Source organism: Argiope bruennichi, chromosome 5 (assembly GCF_947563725.1).
Source record: "Argiope bruennichi chromosome 5, qqArgBrue1.1, whole genome shotgun sequence".
In the NCBI taxonomy this organism is placed as follows: domain Eukaryota; kingdom Metazoa; phylum Arthropoda; class Arachnida; order Araneae; family Araneidae; genus Argiope; species Argiope bruennichi.
This window is the reverse complement of record NC_079155.1, coordinates 4,547,264-4,570,598: the sequence shown is the minus strand read 5'-3', so window position 1 is coordinate 4,570,598 and position 23,335 is coordinate 4,547,264. Positions and strand designations below refer to the sequence as shown.

Genomic DNA, 23,335 nt, shown 5'->3' with positions numbered 1-23,335 from the left:
GCGCTAATGCTGCATTCTCTACATTGAATTAACTTATATATCCTTTGAACACCGAATTCATACTTTTATTCATCTTTCTTACTTTGCGAACACTGTATGAGGTTAGTACTTATTGTTAGTCAAGGAAAAGGAACTAGAGATTCTGCTAGAAGTTTATCCCTTTTCTATAAAAGATTTTAAAAAGATTCAAACATTTTCATATTTATTTATGAGATTCCACGTTATAAGCAGAAATTTTGTAATATTATCATCCACATTATAAAAACAAACATAATCATCGAAAGAATAGAAATCAAATTTAAGGCCGTACATTTTTATAGAAGATCTTCATATAGATGACGTGTAATCTTAAGTTTAAAAAAATATGTAACACTCCCCACAAATGAAACAAAGTATTCACATTCGAGGAAAATGAGCATTTGAAAATTAGAATGAATTAAAATTATGGAGAATCATTTATGTATAATTTTAATAATGGCAATTTGAAAAAAAAGGATCAAAATGCTGATAATTGCTCATCATATATTTTGCATCTAAAATTTAATATAATATTTTGAACTTCATTAATTTCAGAGCAGTAGGAGCATTAATGTTGAATGGAATTTAAAAAAACCCAAATGTTACCACTCTCTATATATGAAACCAAGTATTCATATGTCTGAGGATAAAGAGTATTTGAAGTCGATAATTAATTAAAATATATAGATAATCACTTAGGAATATTTTTAAAAATGACAATCTGGAAAAAAAGATAAAAATACTGATAACTGCTCATTATCTAATCCGCTTCTAAAATTTAATATTGCATTTTTAATTTAATTAATTTAGAGCAATAGGAGCATTAATGATGAATATAATATTAGATTTAAAATATAAATGTTACATCTCTGCATAAATGAAATTAAGTATTCATATGTCTGTGTAAAAAGAGCATTTGAAACCTATAATGAAATAAAAATAAATACAAACATTTAGGAATATTTTTAAGAATGATAATCTCGAAAAAAAAGGATCAAAATACTGATAACTGTATCTCATCTATTTCACTTCTAAAATTTAATATTGCATTTTGAACTTAATTAATTTCAGAGCAGTAGAAGCATTTCTTTTGTCCTTAAAATAACGTGTCTGGCGAAATTTGGAACAACGCTCAGATGGTCTTAGAAAAAAGAATGTGTATCCCGAAAGCAATTTATAAGCAGAGAGCTAATGAGAAACACAGTTTCCCTCCTGTCCATCCTTCGAAGTATCAAAAGTATCGATAAAAGCAGAAGTTTCTGAAGAAATTAGCATGCAAACCGCAAAAAACGAACCCCAGGTGTACGTGCTTCAGACAGAAAATAAAAGTTTCCAGCTATATCGCTTCAAACATCGCCAGCATCAAGAAATGGCTAAGAAAATATTTGCATAAGTTTCACTTTAAAACGGAAGAGAAGTTTGCTGTTACACTGCTTGAAATAAAAGCCTGTGGGTCAAGAGAGGAGAAATACAGAAACTTTTAAGAAAGGAGAAGGGAGGGGGGAGTAAAAGAGATATGTGATGTTTTTAACACAGCAAGCCTGCAGTTTTCATAAAAAGGAAGAAAAATGTTTGTGGTCTTGTAGTGTTTGAATATATTTCTAGTGCTGAAAATTGAAGAGAAAAAAATCCTGGGAGTTAAAATTCGCTGAGTTCTGATGAAAGAAAGCTTTGCATAAAAAGTATGTTTAGATTATTTTTATTTCGAAAGAGAAAACAGAAATACATCCGGGCATTTCAAGTAAGCGGGAGATTTAGTGAGATATGGTGGTGAAATAAAAGATTTCTTTTGCATTTGGGAGGTTAAACTGAAGGTAAGAATTTATATAAAATAAGTTTTCTGAAATTTGTAGATAAGATTTTCTTACAGGATTGGGCATTATAAATACATATCTAAGATCTACATTCTTACTTATAAAAAGTTTTAAGTTTAGTACCAGAAAATACTGCTAAAAATGAACATTTGATATAAAAAATTTATTAGTCTCTTTCAGTCTCTGAAAAATGTATCTTCTTTGCAATATATTAAAAGTAGTCTTACTAATCAAATTTACATCTGATTGAAGCGTTAATCATACGCCTTTAATGGACTATAAATTTAAATTAAAATCTTTAATAGTAATTGATTTAATTTTACTATTCTTACCATGCAAAAATCATATAAATTAAAATAAGGTAATTTTCATACCTTGATTCCATATGACTGAAATCACTGATTACTTCCTTAAGCCAAAGTATTTAAATATCGATGTATACATTGAAAAATTTAATAAATAATTATTTATGTAACAATGTCTGAATTCAGGCAATTGGTAAACTGGAAAATTTATAAAGTCCACTTGATTTCTTGATTGAAACCTTATATTCAAAATTGAGGAGTTTATTCTCATCTGATGCACATCGAATTTACATGCAAAATGAGGAGAGATGTGAATGTGACGATCCATTGGTAGACTTCACTGTAAAAAGTAAAATCTTAGTTTAAGAAAATTATACGTATATAGTTAAAACGACAATTCTTCGTGTTTTAACTTAAAGTTAAGCTGACTTTAACTAAATTCTTTAGTTAATCATTCTTAGATAAATTTTTTAGTTAAAGTTACTTTTTCATGCTAGGATAAAAACTTTGTTCTGAAAGAATAATAAAAATAAATAAATTCATATTAACATTATACGATATTCAGAAAAATTATTAAATAAAGAGGGTCATATTTAAAATAATATTTTAAAAAGAAAATCGATGACAATTATGCAGAAAGCAGACAAGCAGAAAGCCGACGTCCTGACATAGGGGCAGCGCGTCTTCAGCGTGATCTGGGCATCCTCCGTTCGAGTCCCGGTTCGAGCACAGTTGTTCTTCATCTGAACATTCTGTGAGATGTGTGAATGTGCCCCCCTGTAAAAAGAGGATGTGCAAGCGAATGTGATGCGTGATTAGCTAAGACGAACTCTTGGTCCTAGTTGGCGTTACTGAAAAACAAGAGACGCACCCTCGACTTAAAATCGCTGATTGCGTCAACAACACGCAAGCAGAAAGAAATCGTTTAATTAAAAAATCTTATTCATAATAAGTCATCTTTATTTTTTTAAAACCAAGACAGAACCTATAAAAAATTTAAATCGATAGAAATGAAAAGATCTATAAAATAATCTGCTAATATAGCATATTATTTTGTTACATTCATAATTTTAGTCATGACAAATTATTAATTCAAACTCCATATTTTATACCTGGAATTAATAATTTAGAACTGAATTTTTGATTCAATTATGAGAGGAAAGGTTCTGCCTTCTTTTGCACTAGAAGTACACTTTATCATGATTCCTAATAATTATATTGAATTACCTTCAGTACATTTAAATTCAAAAGCCAAGTTATTTAACCCTCTCTCTACTATCAGTAAAGAGAAAGAAATTTTGTCATCTGAAAACAAAATTATTATCCATTACCACCGAAGAAATGTCTGCTGTTGTCAAGAACACTAACCATATCCTTCACAACACCTTAGTGTTGTAAACATTCACAACCACTTATCATTTTTTTCCATTCATTTATTCTTCACAGTAACTAGTTTTCAAATTGATCAATGTATCATTTGCTATAAAAATCAAACTGAATGTAAATTCAAGAATATTTGCTTTATTTTTTTTCTTTAATTTAACCAACAACTAAAAACAACCATTTTAATTATAACTGTTTTAAGCCAACGATTTTAATTAAAAAATGATTACAAAATAGAAGTAAGTCAACAAACGCAGAAGAAATAAAAGGTAAACAGCTAAAATAAGTTCATTTGAAATTTACAACTTTTAAAATGTATTTTCAAAACACGTTCTATAAAAAAATTACGACATGTGTTTAGTTAGAAAAATATTCTGAAAGGCTTAGTGAACTCATTATTACTAAGAAAAAGACCAGTGTGAAACTAATTTTGCTAAAAAATAAGATAAGAAAGAGGAAGTAAAAAAAAGTCGTGATTGTTGCAGTTCATTAATTTATATTCCACGAATTTTCTTTTTGAATGCAGAATAAAGATTTATTTAACTGCAGGTATTTAATTTGAAATAAATTAGAGATTTTTATTTCAAAATTAAACAAAAATACTGCCAAAGTAGATGAAGGCGGGATTCTAATCGCCGAAATAATCCGTGCAATCAACTGTAAAAACATGTTTATGAACGGAAAACCATGTATTAATGGGAATTAAATTTAAAAAAAAAATCAAACACTGAAGCATAACATATACTAGGAAACGGAGACGATGAAAATAAATTAATACTTTTTTAGTTCTTTTTAAAAATTCAATAAAATTAGCACTAGAGAGAATAAAATATGATTATTAACAAAATGAAAAGTATTGGCTGATCGCAAGGATCTCTTTAATTATTTATTTTAATTTTACTTTTCTAAAGAAAAAGAATCTTTGGACCACATATTCAACAGCTTAAATAACAACAACTTTGAAACAAAACAGTCCAGTAACTGATTTTAATTAATTTTTATGTGCACATTTATGCGCCTATATCTTTATTATGAATTTTTAACATACATGTTGCAATGAGAAAAAAATTTTCTCCTGCAAACTCATGTATGTACTTCGAAGAATGACCTAATATACTCATTTACTAATATGCACATATATATTAGCATGCAAAATTATCTATTAATTAACAAGAAACGTTCTTCAATTCAGAAACTGCATCGATATATCACATACTTTGATATTGTATTATTTTACTTCAATGAATTTAGAAATAGAATTATCGTAATAATTTTAATATTATATTAAAATACATTATTTATAGCAATTTTGATTAATACTTTATCGCTGAATAGATAAGTAGAAAAATATCACGAAAATTGGCTTCATCAGTGAACACTAATAACATACAGTAAGTCTTTAATAAGTGCAATTTCAAAACGAATAGCATTTCATATTTTTTTTATAAAAGAGTGAACCAAACACTGTTTATCGAGATTCATTTACTTAATCATACATTAAAATTTAAACCGGGTTTTAATTAGAATGATTTCAGATTCACTTTATTAAAATATAATTATGTTTATATTTTTCAAAATTATAAAAATATTTAATTTTACCTTTCATTAATAATATTTCTATTAATGATTTATCGTTTATGAAATATATGAAATAATTTCAAAAAAAAATTTATTTAGGAAATTTATTTGAAAGTTTTTTTTTCAGTCTGATATATTAAGAGGTTCATTTAAATTCTAGGTTGTACACAGCAAAGCCTTTAAAAACATCGTTTGTATTTAAACTGCCTTATTATTCTTTTAATGCCATAAGAAAGAAATTTCCTTGAGTTTTCGTGCTTTGATTACTAAATAAGAAGCAGCCCCGAGTTGCATCGATACGAAGTATTTTCTTATATATTTAGATACAAAATTGGGAAATTCTTATTTCAATATAAAAATGTGGAATAGATAAATTGTATCTAATTATAAAATAAATAACTTTCATTCTTGATTCATAATTTATATAAAATGCGACATTAGAATGGATTTTAATAAATATAAAACGCATACTCCTGAATTTAAAATAAAATTGTTTTTAGCACTACGTCTTTGCTTTTAACAAGTTTTTGTTCAAAATTTTCATAGTTCATTAAAATTCCTAGCTTGTATTTATAACATAATAAAAATAAATTTTTCTTATGTATTAAATATATACAATATCATTTCTAGATTTAATATTTTCTTTGAAGTGATAAACAGTTTTTGTATATAATTAGATGAATACTTTGACATGAAAATACATTCCTGTCAATAGCAAAACATTGAAATCGATTTTTAAAAATAAAAATCGTTTTTTCATCATTGAAGAATCTAATCATGGCATAATAATAACAGAAAATTTGAATTTCTTAAAAATTTTGTGAAATTAGAATAGCTTCTTGTTTTTTTTTTTTTTTTTTTTTTTTTTAGTCATTTAACAATTTTTCGTACGGCTATTAGTTAGCAGGAATCTGAAAAACAAAAAGGAAATTTAATATATTTTATTGTATTAATTTTAAATACAATATTTCCCCCAAAAATATGTCCCATACAGATTCATTCATGTTTTTTTTATTAATATTGGTTATTGTACTTATATTCAAGTTCATCTAGAAGATATTTAATGCAATAATTTAAATTCATTAGAATTAAAAAGAAACTCAGATCAGTATTTATGCTGTGGATTGGGACCACATGAAAAAAACATATATTTTAGAAATTCAAAAAAAATAATTAATTAATTTGAAAAAAGGACTTTTATGTGTTGAATAGAAACATTACAAAATTTTGAATTTATTTGTACTATAAATAAATTATGTAGGTTGAATTGTATGAAAAATTCCAGTGGCTTCCAATCCCTTTTGCTTTCCATTTCAAATCTGGCTCAACAACATATATTCCCATTGGACTACACAGATAAAAAAGTTCTAAAATAACTGCATAGTTGTACAACATGAAACCTTGATTTCTTTCCCCAAAATAAATTTAACTAATCTTTTGCATGTCCCCCCAATCACCATCCAGGGTTGCAATGGGCATGGTCGTGATGTTTACCCGACAGGGTGCTAGAATCTATCACGAGTTTGTCAATCGAATATCTTGCACTATTCCTTGCATCCAATTAACATAAATATCCCTGTCAGTATCGTCAGGCAGTGAATTTGGGAGAATTAGTGGTGCGCGAAATTTTACCACCAAAGTTCCGCGTGTGCTTCTCTTTGAGAAGGGCTTTCGTGTTTTGCATGTTATTTGATGCCATCCATAACGTAGATAAAAGAGCTGACAGCCACAGCTGATATTGAGCGCATATATTAAAGTTAAAACTATTGATACTGGTTCTGAAGTACCGTCAAACCTGATGTTTCGCCGAACATTCGCTTTCTTGCTGAGTAGGCACGGATATGATATTTATCCTCGTTTCTTATAGACTTTTTTCCTTTTGTCTAAAACGATATATTTGTGCTGGTATTTCTTTAAAGAAATGATCGATGCATTAAATTCACGTTCTTCTAAAGAATTCTTAATGTTTTTAAATTTCATAAATTCATATATTTCTTTTAAAAAAATTGAGAGGAATCATGTCAATACACACACGTTTTGAAATAAATCTGAAAGATAAAGTTGGAATTTCTTATTTTCATTTTCATTTATAATTCGATTTTGTAACTTCATAGGAGCAGAAAGAGTAAAAAAAAAAAAAAAAAAAAAAAGGTAAAAATGAATATTGCTGATTGAATTAATAATGCATTGAGAGTTCTTTTGTAATATATGATTTATTGAGTATCTACTATTACTTATGAATAATTTATTTCTTTTCAAATAGAAAAGTAGAATATTTCTTAATGTAATTCGTATGGTTATTAAAAATAAACCAATTAAATGCGCCGTAAATTAGATATTAGCATCACTTAATGGAATTATATAGTTTGACATTTTATTATTTCTATCATTAAATCCCAACTGAATGAATATAGTTACAATAATTAAGATTTATAACTATTAAATATAACTGCAAATAATAAGTTAACTTATGCAAAGTTTTTCTGAATAAGCATTAATGAATCCTTCAGATTGTGTATCTTATATTGCACAAATCTTTAGATGGCACAGTGGATGGTTTACTCGATTTGAAAATGAAAAAGTCCAGATTTTACAAATAACCGAGAAAGTCATTATAACGATATTAAAACAATATTTTAAATCTTTAATAACAATAATTTAAGAAATGCTTGAAAATTAAATAGCTCTACTAAGTAGATTAAAAATTCGATAAGCTAAAATGCCAGCAAATATAATGGAATTACTATTATAATTGAAACAATGAACAACCCCTTCCTCTAGAAAATATAATTTAATGCTAAATTTACAATCCATAGAAAAGAAAATCTGCTAATAGAGACCATTCAAAAGAGACTACCAGTAATTTATGAAACTACATGGATTTATTAATTTCAAAGAATCTAGAAATTTATGAAAATATTCACGAGATTGTCTATTAGTCACATTTCAGAAAATTAAAATTAATTTTTAAATTGTAGGCCATGAAATTATTAAATTGTATTTTGTATCACTAAATCTATGATTTATTTCGGAATCAGATGGCAACTTCATAATGATATTGTATTGCACTTTCATAAAAAAAAATGTATTGCATTATTTTTACATATCATCTCTAAAATAATTGCGCTCATTTGTGTGCTGGTAAATTGTATATAAAAAAAATGAAAATATCTTCTTGAAACAAATTTAACGACGTGCATTCAGGTATTACCAAATTCGTACCTCATTTATAAATTTCATTTGAAAAAAAAAAAAACGTTGTAAGTTACAAATATTAAACGGGACTTTTATGTATTATTTTATTATACACATCCTATGCTACAAATTGAAATACTGTCATGTTGTTTTGGGGATGCATCGTTAAACATATAATTATCTCAATGCAGTACAAGGTCTGGTTATCCGTACACAAATTCCGTCCACATGCTGATGCAGCCGATATTATTTATGCACACCTTATGGCTCACTCACGAAGAACTTAACTTGCCAACTTCTGAGAATATGAATGTTTCAATCATGAGATATTTTACAATTTGCTTGTTGATCCTTTCGAAACTTTAGAAAGTAGATATTAAGAAAAAAAAATGTAAATAGGCTGTAAGACAATGCAGTTTGAATCAATGAAGGATAAGTAAAATTTAAAAATATTTTTATATCATATATTTGTTACCATAAACCTTCTTTAGTGTATTATAAATATTCTTATTTTATTTTTGAAATATAAGAATTTAGTTGTATGCGAACTATAATCGATTTGAACTCGAAATATTTTAGTAAATTTTATTATATTTCATTGCTTTTATCCATTTCTGAATGTTACATTGTTATTGAAACTTCTTAAGAAAATGTTTAGCATTTAAAAACCACTCTTAACGATGTTTTCTGTTGTTCTTAAGAATAAGGTTCACTGATTTATTACCGCCATTTTAGACGTTCTTTCTTTCGTTGTTATACGTTTTTTTGAAAGGTTTTTTTAAATAGAAATTCATCTTAAAATTAATATAGTATTTTTAGAAAAGAATATATGATTGATTTAAATATAATTGAGAGAAAAGGAAGCAAATTAAAAATTAATTGTATGTAAAACAAGCTACACCCTTTTTTTTATTTCTTAATTATGCTTGCCATTTCAATTTCTTAAAACATTCAAATGATTCAAAATGAAGGATTTGTTTGAATACTAATTGTTATTGATAAATTTTAATAGAATTGCACCCTAAAATTAATACATACTACAGAACAGAACACTCTCTCATAGCCGCCGTAACCGTAACCACTCTGGTCACTGAACGGTTTGATGGGCATGTTTATTAAATACCAAAATATGTACAGTAGAAAAATCAAAAATAACTAGGTACAAAATTCACAAACATATAAGAAATGATAATAAAATGAAGTAGTTTACAAGGATTTCCAACTTTGAAATATTAAAGGAAAATTATTTTGAATAATAATATGCAAAAAGATAAAATGTATGAAAAGACATATGGATTCTGTGCTCACTTGTTATCATGACATGCTGTTTTATCTTCAGATGCACTAAGCATTTCAAATTATACAGAAAACCAAGAGTTTTAAGACGAATGATGTGTTTGGCTCTTTTGTATTATAAATAAACTCTCTTTTAAAATGTTTTGATGAAAGAAATGAGAATTAATGTAAGGCAAGCATTCAATGCTGCTCTGTTTCTTCCCAGCTCTCACTCGTCCAGACGGGAAAGTAGTTGATCCCTATTGGCAAGAGAGCAGCACGGCAGGCATCAGACATCGCTCCTTAGAAGATGCCCCCGGATACGTTCCCCCGGAAGACTTCATAGACCCGGACGATTCCACCACAGGCAGGAGTCACATCTCTCCGGCCTTTGACGAGAGCACGCCTCGAGGCATCACCACTCAACTAGGGCAGACAGCCTACCTACACTGCATTGTCAACAATCTCGGTGACAAAACGGTAAGTTGCCAGTGGGCTTCCCATCTTTAATAAGAACAAACGAAATAAAAGTAGTTGAATGGTTATACATTTATTTATATTAATTCATATTTTGCACTCAAACCACGATTATATGATGGTGGCTTGCATGTCTATAGGTGATATACCAACATATTTTTTATCTTGGAAAAAAGTGCATATGAGAATGATTGGTACTAACTAGGCGGACAAATGAGGATTGGTGGACAGTGACGTCTGTTTCACCTCTTACCAATCCTACTGCTGTGCTCTGGTCCTTTTCGATCCAAAAGCTATTCAATTTTGTAATAAAATTAAAAATAGCATGGCTATTACGTTAGGGCTTCATGAGTATGTTCAGCTTGTTAGTCTGTGGAATATATTCATTTTTTTTTTTTTTTTGATTGCAGTATAGGCCTATTTGACAAAATAAATAAATAAAGCTTAGGTATATTATGTCAGCGTCATTTTGAAGAAAACTTATACTAAAATGAAAGAAAAAAAAACACTTGGACATTTATGACATTATTTAAAATGGAAGAAAAAAACTATTTATTCTTTTGTAATATGAACAATACATATAATTATTTAATTATTAATTTTAATATATTAAAATATACATACTATAATATTGTTTTATGGTTGAATTTTTTGCTGGAAATGCGTAACTTTGACAAAAAAAAAATCTGGATATAAATACTTAGAATCCGTAGCAAATTACACCTGGACCTATTAAATAGGCTACTTCAAAAATTCATAATGAACTGTCCGCTTTTACTGCAACAGCCTTTATGAACTCAAATAAGCGTGCATTTGGGGAAAAATTGATAGTACTCAATTATCTACCTTTATAATTTTACTTTTACTTGCTGGCATATTCAAATTCTGCAGTGAATATACAGAAAGTTTGTGTAAAAAGTACGATGAGCAGACACTCTTTTGTATATCAACAGTTTTGAATTATAATGACTCTGATGATCGAGAAAAACGTTCCTGGAGGAAAAAAAAAGATACATTTTCAGTCATTCGCATCTAATGGAATATATTTCCAAAACGCTTAATTCCTGTGCATATATGATTGTTCATGAACATTTATTGTCATTTAGAGGAAACTACCCATTCATACCCCTCTTATGTATTTGCCCACAGAACCTCCTTCTTTTCCTCATGCACACTTATTACTGAAAAGGAATATAACCATGATTAGCAAAATGTGTAAAAACAGAACATTCCTTATCCTGAAATTGCTCTAGACATAAAACAAGGAAGCTTATTCATCTTCATTTGTGTTCACGAACGATGCTCTATTTCTGCCAGAAAAGCTAAAAACAATAAATGTGTTATTATTGTTCAAAGCACACTAAACTCTGTAATAAATTGACACTTCGGAATCTAAAAACTAACCTCAAATATTCTTGATTATAATTCTGCAAAAAGTATTGTAGACTGATCACATGATTCCGTATCAAATGATTTCATGCTACTTATAGAAGAAAAACTAACAAGTGTCCAGTTGCTGCATTTAAAAAAAAAAAATTAATATATCAGCGTTCAATTTGTACATGCTATTTCTGGCAGAAAGTCTTCACTTGCAGAAATCACATGAAACGATGAGGCAGAGGAAACGATCGCATGAAACGAAAATCGCAGCTAATATTTTTTTTTTTTTCAAATATTTGGTAATAGTTTACATGTTTAATTTGTCTTAATTTTACATGTTTTTCAAATTGGTTCAAACCCATGATACGAACGCATGTTTTGCACTCTTTCGAAACTATTCAAGTTTTATTGTTCACAAGTAATGCTTTGAAAGGTTTTCAACAAATTGCTGAATGGGAGATAGTGTCATATACTCATTTCAACCAGCAGAAGTTGACTTTCCGAATTTTTTTCACTTTATCTTAAATAAATGTGCTATTCCTCACCTCTGCATAAAATAGGGGACTTCCTATAAGGCCTTGAGAATTGCTTGCATTGCATTGGCGAACAATAGTTGCAAAATATTGATCTTTGGCGGGAAACTGTCATTTTTAATGAGTCTAGTCTGCATTTTTTAGCTGTTAATGCGGAAGTATAGGAAAATCAAATATGTATTTTGGATGCACTTTCTCCGACTAAATGAAATCTAAATTTGGCAAAAACTACATTTGTAATCAAAAGATCATGTATAAAATTTTATTTATATGAGCCTTTACGATTTCGAGTTATTGCGTTTCCTTGTATTAGAAAGCAAGAAGGTCAAATTTAGATAGATTGCATTAAAAATTTTATAAGAATCAACATTTTAAATGTTACACATATGTACAAAATGTATCGATTTATCTCTTTGTGCTTTATATAGTTATGTTTATTTCAAGTTGAGGTTATATTTGAATTACTCAATATTAACCATCATGCGGATCCAAAAAGCTATACATTAAAAATCAAGCAATAAAGCCACTGAACATTTTTTTTTCTTTCCTGTTAGAGGATGTTCATGCACTTTGATTATTATATGGTGACTTTCAAAGTCTGCAGCTTATGATCTTCTAATTAGCAAGGAATATATTTATATTAGCAAGGAATATAGCAAGGAATATAATTTAGCAGGGAATATTAATAAGCAAGGAATATATTTTATTATACCAACTAGCTATGGCAATAAACGTTTTACAATCATTCTCAATTTATATCGCATTTTTTGTTAATTCTATTAAAATAATGAAAGTCTTTGAATTTATTACATGTTCTATGTCATTTTATTCTTTTATAAGCAATTTGCGCTAAATATTTGAAATCGCATTGACTTACAGATTTATATTTTAACAATCTCATCTTTGGAAGATACATTTCAAGGGATACGCATGTGTTGTATTGTAACTTATGGCACTTTACAAGCCCGCTGATAGTTATCTACCCGAACCAGGACTTGAACGCGGGACGCCCAGATCACGGGGAAGACTCCTATGCGAAGACGCCGACAAAGATACGCATGACGCACAAGAACATTTGAAGAGGCTCTAAATTCAAAAAAAAAAAAAAAAAAGAAAAAAAAAGAGTTGTTATTAAGAAACATAAGTTTATTTCGTAATACTCATGGCATTAGCTAAAATTTGACAAGAAAGTACAGTGCAATTCCTACAAGTTGCGAGATCGATTTTAAAACTAAGATAAGGTGTTGCAAAAGCTACATATGATGCCATAATGCTTAAACTTAGGAAGAAAATCCTTGTTCAATTTCTATCAGTAAAAGACACAATGCCTTTGAGTTATATTAATTTACTATAAGATAAAACTTTAAATACAATAACTCGTTAAATAATACTATTCCAAGAAAAGCTTTTTACAAAGTATGTTTTCTTTTACACGATTCAAATTCGACTATTTAAATTAATTAGTGTACAGTCTTACATTTTCTATGAATAATAATATCTTCTACTTTAATCAAGACTGCCTTTTTGCTACGAGATCCAAATAATCTTGCATCAGTACTGGGACAAAGTGACATTTTTGTACTGTCATTTCAAATTAGCAAGATAATATTAATTAAATTAAAATTAAAATGTATTCAACTAGGTGCAAAGCAAAAGGTATCATTCTTATAATAAATGCAAAGTAAAATAATTTGCAGTAAAAACTAAATTCAATGAAAATATCATATTCAATGAAAAATTTCAATGAAACATCAGTACCTTGTTGGGACTCCCAAACATTAAAAAAATATTACACTGAAAAACCGAGAAATATAATAAATTTGAATCTCAGTTGCAAGATTATATTTTTTCTGGCATCAAATAAAGCAGGTTGTTCTTTTTAGCAGAACTTCTGGCATTTTAACTTCACCTTCTGATAGTATCTCGGCCAGAATTTCTTCGCGGAACTCTTTTCGTAACTCTCGGATGCTTGGTGATTGATCTTCTTCATGAAAGGAAACAGATGTTCCTCTAAGTCTACAAAAACTCTACATTTTTATAAAGATGTTTTATTTTTTCAGTGTTAAAGTCACTTTTAAAAGTATTTGGAGATTTTTAAATTGCTAAATGCTTGCTACTTTATCTCAAATATTGGAATTATTTAACATTCATTTTTATTATTGTTCTTATTCTTTTCTTCGTCGAATGTAGAAAGTTTTAATAAAAGGGTCTAATTTTTGAAGAATAATTTAATGCTGTTTTTATAAAAAAGGCATAGCAGAAAAATTTTAAAAATTACAAAGACATTTGGTGATTAATTTTTCATTTTATTCAAAACATTTTACGCTTATACTACAATTCTGATGTTAAAATGAAGTTAGACATTTCAAATTTGGAATATTTCATGAAATGCAAAGTACTGTTGTGAATTGAAAGGCTTGTGTAAAAAAGGTTCTTCAGATGTTCTCTCCATTAACACTCTTCAATATATTCCATTTGTTATGCAAAAGGATATTAATGAAAACTAAACTAGCAAAAATTGACCATGTTTAAACTCGTGTATTATTTGTGCAATATTTTAATAGAAAAGTACAATGAAAAATAAAATTATCTTCGAGCTTTTAACTGGATATTTTCTTAAGCTGCCAACGCATTTTTTCCTTCCCTGCAAGGCGCATATTATATTAAAAATTAAACTGAAACATCAGATTTTATTTGTAATAAGTGACTATAATTGTTTCCCTAATGATTAAATATAGTGTTTCGGATTATGCTCTAAATAACTTTTGTTACTAAATATTAGCGCTATAATGTCATATTATAATAGTTGAAATCACACTGAGAAAGTTGATCTGAAATTGCATTCCATAATCCCTTAATAAAAATGAAACTTAACGCATTCTACTCTCATTATATTTTTAAGTTCAGTAATGAGTTTCACTTTACTGCTGAGCCTTTAAGACATGAGCAGGTTTCATTTTCATTTCACCTTAGGGCGCATTATGAAATTTGACTGCTATTATAAAGATTAAATGCTACGAAAATAGAGCTGCAACATAGATCTAAGTTTGTTTAAAGGTTTCGCAAAATTACCGGGTCATTTGTTTTGAAAATTCCCTCAAGCAGGTAGAGCTGATGATCTTAAGGACTCTTTTCTGTTCAGTTGAATTAAGAACCAATTAAAATTGTGATTTCGGGATTTTAACCTCCGTTGCCATTTCTGCAGCTCTAAACTCCCTCGATAATCGCTACGAAATTAGAAATACTTGCTAATTCCCAGGCAGGCTGCAGTAATTCATAAAAGTTAAGAGGGAGTGAGGCTTAAGACATTTGATAACCACACACTATGGCACACACGATGATGTGACCCGTAATAATCTGTCCTATTAATGGTAGGGATAATTAAACTTAATTATATCAGCGAATACCTCACGTCCTCTCTGCACGTTCTCAATTTATTAAGAATGAATAGCTTTCAACTGTTCCGTTTATTCATTAATTTTTAAATAGGGTACACAATTTGTGAATTATAATTGCAGTCATTTTCAATGATTTCGTTGTGATTATTTAGTCGTGCCTTTCAGTTTCAATTTATTAATTGATTTTAAAGAGAAACTTGAGTAACTTCACTTTTCAATGAAATATGTTCTAATTAAAGGATAAGTTTATTAATTATCATATAGGAATTAAAATTTCATGATTTACTTGAAACTTTTGAAATATTCAATTTCCTTGTTCCAATGCATTTGGTGAGGTAATAGATTAAAGAGAAATCGTCTATTATTTCTCAAATAACATTTCAACGAAACTTGCAAATTTCTAGAGAAAATTTACAAACAATTTTTAAAACATTAATGATCTTTCTTCTCGAATATGAAAATTCTCGAATATGAGTTTTTATAAAACTGTGCTCTACGTAAAATTCTTATATTAATTCTTAAACATGATATAAATTTGTAATATACATATTTAACATTTTAAATATTTTTAAAAAACACAATAAAATTCCTGGAATAAAATTTTAATTTCATTTTAAAAGAAATGAAATGATTCAAGGATGTGAAAATTATTAATTGTTTCAAAAACTCTTGCATATATTTTTTGAGGTTTTGTGCTTAAAATAACACCAGAAGTATATTTTGAATTAAAAGGTATCTAAGTAAATAATTCTTTCGTTATTAGATATTTTAAAGTTAATCAATACGATGAAATTAATTATAAAATCGAATTTTGCCCCCAAATGTCAGGTTTCGGCTATAATTAATGTAAGACATTTCTTGCAGATCCAATAAATTTCAAGTGTGTTAAGTAAATTTTTCTGAGTATAATAAAAACAATTCATTTAAAATTGTTTGTTAATACTTATTCTTTTTAATACTTGCACTACTCTATACCAAGATGCTATAAAAAATGTTACACTAGCATGATTTACTAAATATATTTATAAATGTTGATTTTTAGTTTTCATAATTGGATAATTTTATAATAGTGATAATCTAATTTTTTATAATAATCGCATAGTTTCTTTAAGGATTGTGTGCTGTTAATTTTCTGGAATAGTTTCTTTTAGATTAAAATAATTTGTCGAATCGATTAATCGATTACTAGTTAAGCCTTGTGGTTCCAGCCAATAAATTACATACCAACCATTAAATTATTCCAACACCATGATTCTCAATTAGCAATATAGTTTTTTTATAAATAATTTTCTCATCAGGAGCTTTGAGCGTCTCCGTTAATAGCTTTTTATCCTAAAAATGCTGTAACCCGTCACGCATTCATTAATCAGAGACTGATTTCGCTTACTCACCCAGAACTTTATGGCCGGGATAAAATATGAAGCATTTGAAGCATCATAACTCCGACTTCAAGTTAAATGAAGCATGCTCTCCTCTCTTTCCCCTATTTTAAAAATGCACACTTGGCGCTTTTGTGCTAAATTAAAATCTATGTGAAGCTTTAATTAACCAATTGGGGCCTGCAATTTTGGGCTTGTTTAATTCAATGAATGGCTGAATGGAAAATTGGGGTTATATTTCTATTATGTATAACCACATCAAAATGGCCCTTTACATGGAATTCTGTTTGGACACCATGAATGCACCAAGAATGATAGAAAAAAGCCTTCTCCTCTCAGTTAAACATTAGTGACAAATGACTAATTTTTATTTAGCTATCGAATTATTTTAATGAGAATGAATACTTGTTAGTTCAATAATTTAAGCGGATTCAGGATGTTCCACATTTGTTATAATTTCCCTTTTTAGTCATTAGAAACACGATGAATAACCATTTAATGAACTGGAACGTATTTATGTAGCTGTGCCCTTTCTGACGGATAGGAGTACATTTAAATGATCTAAGATATATAACAGATGGAGAATTAATTACTTTTATTATGAATAATCATTTTCTATATTCAGGTTTCTGTCAATTCTTATTAAGACCAAAATATATCAGTTAAAATAACACACCCTAATTATATGATGATTTTTTTCTTATTTCCAATTTATTTCGCATTTCAAAATATGTTTAATGATGTTACAGTTAAAATTCCGATATTATAATTTTTCTATGCTTTCTTTGGTTGTTTCTTATAAAAGAAAGGTCTGAATTTTTAAATATTTTTATTGAAAATATCAATACATTGGTATATGAATGAAATGCTCATCATAATGATGATTTCTTTTCTCAATAATGCATTTCTTTGAACTGGAACATTCTAATTAATCTATTTTTAAAATAAAATATTTTCAGAATCCAGTTTGATAAAATATGGTCAGTATGTAAAAGATGTGTCAATTTATATATCTTTATCGAAAAATGAAGTAGCACATTTTTTTGCATCACTTCCTTGATAATTATTAAAAAAATTGTAAACAAAATAGCCTTTTTGAGTTTTTCTAAAACATAACTCAACATGATAATGTGCTATAATTAAATGTTTGACAGAAAATTTTTAGGGGTATCTCTTATTATGTTGGCTTTCGATAACATAATCTTCTGGTAATTTTCTTCATGCACTGAACTTAAAATACACTTGTAGTAATCTTTTAATTGCTCAAATTTAATATGTTAAAAGAGAAGTAGAATTCAAATTTCTATTAAAAACATATTTATTTTTAGATATGTATTAATCACATTTTAAGATGAATAGCTAATCTCAAACCTAACTTGAAATGATTTTTAAAAATATTTTAATAGAGAAGAAACGATTAGTTATTCATTGAAGCTATCAAAAAATTATTCAATCATTACACGAAAAAAATTATTCATCTTCAACTAAAGCATACATGTTATTCACTCAATAGGTTTAAACTAACACTTCTATAAGAAAAAAATATATATATATGGAAAGTGAATAATAAATATAAATACCTTAATTCTTCACAGAAAAAAGTGATTTAAAAGTTTTTCATATGCTATCTGCTACATAAAATTAAGAAAAGAAATATATTAAAAATATTATATCACAAAAATTAAATTCCAAAGTCATTTTAAACATGTTTAAATGGGAAAATGTTTTATTATATAAAAATTAAAAATATATTAAAATTTCTGAAAATTCTTTTGAATAAGATTCACATTTTTTTTTTATGCATTTCGTATTATTTCTGAATTTGTGTTAAGTAATATTTTTTTAAGATTTTTGAATGTACAGTAATGGGAAGTAAATAAATTTATCATTGAATAACATGAATGCATTTTCTTAATTTAACCGCTGAACTGTTTTGCCGGAGTGCCATACGTGCATCTATTTATCGAATTTTTATAGTTGTAAGTAAAAATAAAATAAATTAATAACGATTATAATTCAATATTAAAATTATTTCAAATACATAGATAAATAAAGTATGCATCGGATTTCCATTTGAATCAAAATAAGAAAATATTCTTAAAATAGAAGATGACATCTTATTAGATAGTAATGAAAATGAAACAGTTAAGGGGTTAAAAAGTTGTAACTTAAAAGATATTTCTATGATTATTTTTTTATAAATAAACCGATTGAATCGTCCGACTTTTCTTGTGTTATAATTTGATAATTATGCAAGAATCTAGCTTTTTTTAAGGAATTGAAGGAAGCAATTCATAGTATATTTGGTGATTTCATATTGATAAACAAATTGTTAATAAAAATTTTCAATCTTAATAATTTTCTTAATCGTTTTCACTTTTTCTGATATGAAATAGAGATTGGAAAAGTCAATAATAAAACATATGTGAACTTAAATTTAAGTACTGATAATTGAGCTGATATAAGCTAGGTATCACGCTGAATGGGAAAGACGCAGAATAAAATGTGAATTAAAAGGACTTTACGTACCCGACTCTAGATAGCAATTCTTAATGATTTACATTAAAATTTTAAAAGGTTTGATTACTATTTCAGTTTAGCATATGCTACAAAATAGTTCACTCTGCTGTTTGTATTTAAATAGAACAAAGTTTAATATTTTATTTATCAATTTAAATGATAAATATAGTCATCATTGATCTTTAAAACTGAAATCTTCAATTCAAACCAAACATTGTTCTTTCTAAGAAAACTTATATTGATCTTAACATCCATAAAAATAATTTTTTTATTAGAAATTTCTTGCAATTAAAATAAATAATCAATAAATTATTTTTTAACTCTGCGTGCATTAAGTCTTAAATGTCGAATCAAAGAAAAGGTGTCTGAGACACATCAGATAGTCCAATGTCGAAACCAAGAAAACTACAATTCGATCATTTTACAGAAATTACATTCAGCTTTTGAATTAATAATTAAAAATGTAATGTTTATGAGCATATTTCTTATACTTGAAAAAGTTTTAAAACACTAAAAGTGGCATGAAATGCATGTAAAGAAATTCACATTTAGTCCAAAGAAAATTATTATATTAAGAAATACTACTCATTCTCATATTCCAAAGGTAACGTCTCGACTTCGGAACTCGATGGTTTCAGGTTCGAGACCTGATTCTACGGAAGAACCAACGTGTAAGCGGATCTGGTGCAAGTTAAATCCGTCATGACCAAACGTCCTCCCGCTAGTGTGATCTGGATGTTTGGAGAGGGAGTGTCAGTTCCTCGTCATCTGACCACGTTTCAAAATCACGAGGTCTGTCCAAAATAGCCCTAGTGCTGGTTTAAACTGGGACGGTAATATAATTGCACTAAATTAAATTCAAATTCCAAAAACACTCCACGTTTTTACGCTTATGTCAGGAGGGATTTATTTCGTAAGAGAAGTGGTGGGAGAAAGATAAATGGAGGATATATTTACATAATAATAGTGTGAATCCGGATTATTCGAGAAATTAAGAGACGTAATCATTGCTCGTCTTTCTGAGCAATCAATACAGTCATGGAAGAGTAGTTGTCTCGGAATGCTGAAACGAACAATACAGTTATCTGTACTACAAACGGTCAGAATAAGTATAATGTTAGTTATAAAGTTTTGTCTACCATTGTATTCTTCAAATAGTCTATTATTCAAAATCATAATTTCTTGTCGAAAAGAATTTTCAGAAATAGTATTTGATGACAAATATAGAAATCTAATCACTAAGTTAGGTAATATCATTTAGGCCAATGTACAAAAAATATTATATGTAACCCATTTTGCATTTGAAGATTAAAAAAAAATGAATATGAATTTTCTAGAATCGAAATGGAATAGAGTTAAAAATGCGTGTTTTTGTTTGCTAATTAACAGAAATGTATTTAAACAAATTACATAAATCTTAAGTTTGAGCAAACTCCTTAAGTCTAATTAAATACAAAAAGACACAATTTTATTTTTATGTTAAATTTACAGATTTTGGTTTCTTATGCAGTCTATCTTCTTCATCTCAAAACGCTGGTAATAGAAAATGATGTTTGAAAAATCGCTTTCTTCATTTTGAGTTCGAGTGTTTCCAAGCTTAAATAAAACTAAATTAATAAATAAAATTAAAATATTGTCATTTCGATGTTTTATAAAAATAAGCTGTATGTTTAAAACGATAGATTGTTGGAAAAGATAGGAATGCCTCATATTAACATTACGAAAGTAATCTGATGTTAGAAGGAATAAACACTTGATGTTAAATTTCGAATTAGTATGTACCGATTAAATTAACGCTGACTAATTGTTTGGTTGGATTTGTAGAGAGTGGATGAATTATCTCAAAAGTAAGGAAATCGGGGACTCATTTCAGAATACTGAATAATTCTGAAATGATAAACGGTACGAATAAATTCACTCGCATTAATGGAATACAAAAAGATGCCTTTTTATAATTTACAATTCAGCCGTGTTTATATTAATAAAATATTAAAAATTTAATTTTGCAACTAAATTACAGACATTTTAAACAAAAGGAAGAGCAAAATGTTTAATTTTAAGTTTTATATTCTCAAGAAACAAAAATAAAGCACAAAAAGGCTATTAGGAAGCCCCAAAAGCACCCTGTATAAAGTATATTAAGTTATTTAAATTTTATTCGTTGAGCTAAATAAAGGTAAAGTGTGTCATTTTTTCCCTGTATTTTACCATTACATACACACACACACACATATATATATATATATATATATATATATATATATATATATATATATATATATATATATATATATATATATATATATATATATATATATATATATATATATATATATATATATATATATATGTGTGTGTGTGTGTGTGTGTATGTGTATATATATATGTGTGTGTGTGTATGTGTGTGCGAAAAGATCCTACTTTACATGAGGTACATGATGAACTTTCATTACTAGCATTAAAATAGAATTTTATTAGAAATAAATTATTATATCATATTTTGTTTATTACAGATTTTATATGTATTATTGTAGTTATACAGGCTTTACAAAAAAGTGAAGCAACAAGCATAAGGCAAGCATTAGGAAAATAAACAGCATTTATTTTCTTAATATTTCAATAAGAAATGCATTTCAATCTGCAAAGTACCGTGAACAAATTTTAATATGAACAACTAAATGAAAATATTTTAGAAGTTGATAAAATATGATAAAGTAATTAGATTTTATATATTTTACACAGAAAAAAATTATAAATAGCCAAAATATCATTTTGATATTTACTTATTAATATTTTTTCTTAGAAAAAAATAGTAAGTATATAAAAAGTATTTATAATGCATAACATATTTAAAAGGAAATTTATTGATTCAGACAACCTTTTCATACCTCAGTATTTGTAAGGGAATTTCATTGTATGTTTCAGAAATAATATATCCATAAAATAACATAAGATTTCGAAGCAAAAACCAATCATATATCTACTGCCTCTAAATGAATATTTAAAATTAGTCAATAAATGTGTTAAATAAAATAATAGCAAAACTTATTCAAGATGAGCAACTTCGAAACTTATTCAAATATTCCTCAACTTCTGCAAAACTATATTCTTCTAACAATATTTGTGTAAATGCAATTCGTTTCATCATTTGCAACATCAAAAATGGGCATCTGAATTCTTCTTAAGATGTATTAAATCTACATTAGGCTTCTCATACGCTCGAAGAACGTAAACAATCTGGTGAGTTAAAAATAGTAGTCGTGAAGTCTGATGATATACGAGAGAATTCAGAAGTGCGTTTTAGCCAATCACATTTCAGAGAATCCCGTATCGAATTATCGTTTAACAGTTGGCATGTAGTGAGTAGCATCATGGTTTAATTGCTGTTACCTGTATGAACATACTGTCAGAGGAATTCATCCACTCATTTCGACACAATATCTTTAAACTAATCGAATATATATGTAGCCATTCAGGGCATTTCTGTAATAAAATAACATAATAGACATGCATAAAATAGCGTCATCCTAAGCCCCCGGTTCCTATGACAATAAGTTATCTAACCAGTTGGATACAGAAAATTACCACTGATAATTAATTTTGTGTACAAAGAAATTAACTTACCTTTTTCCTAGACTTGATAATTCAATATTTGATGTTCCCATCTTAATTAATATGGTATTCGTCTGTCTAAATAATATTTCACAGGGATTTTTTTTTTTTGGATTTATCCGAAATAGGATTCAATTATAAACCTTTCGATGTTAATCATGATATTATTGTAACGGTTTATACAAAATATGAATATCATATGAATCTCAATTATTACACTGAAATATTCTTTGCATCGTTTCGAGTTCGGAATTCATTTTCGTAGATTAGGACGATAATAACTTGAAAAATAAGGTTACATATTAAACTAATATCCTTCAAATAATGCTTCATTCCCCAACCTCATTTTTTTCTTAAGAAAGTAAGTATTCTGCATTTAGCAATTGCCAAATTGTTTGAAAATAATTTTTTAGAAAGATGCTGAAAATTCAAGAAACGTCGTTTATATTATTCTTCGACCTTGTGATT

General features: G+C 27.7%; 1 protein-coding gene across 1 annotated transcript in view; it reads left to right on the top strand.

Annotated features, from left to right (window-relative positions):
• Window positions 1–23,335, top strand: part of LOC129968936 (zwei Ig domain protein zig-8-like) — a 419,141-nt gene that overhangs the window by 212,541 nt on the left and 183,265 nt on the right. The window contains exon 2 of the mRNA XM_056083298.1: window positions 9,795–10,048. Coding sequence (XP_055939273.1) covers window positions 9,795–10,048 — 254 coding nt within the window. The remainder of the gene's footprint in view (window positions 1–9,794; window positions 10,049–23,335) is intronic.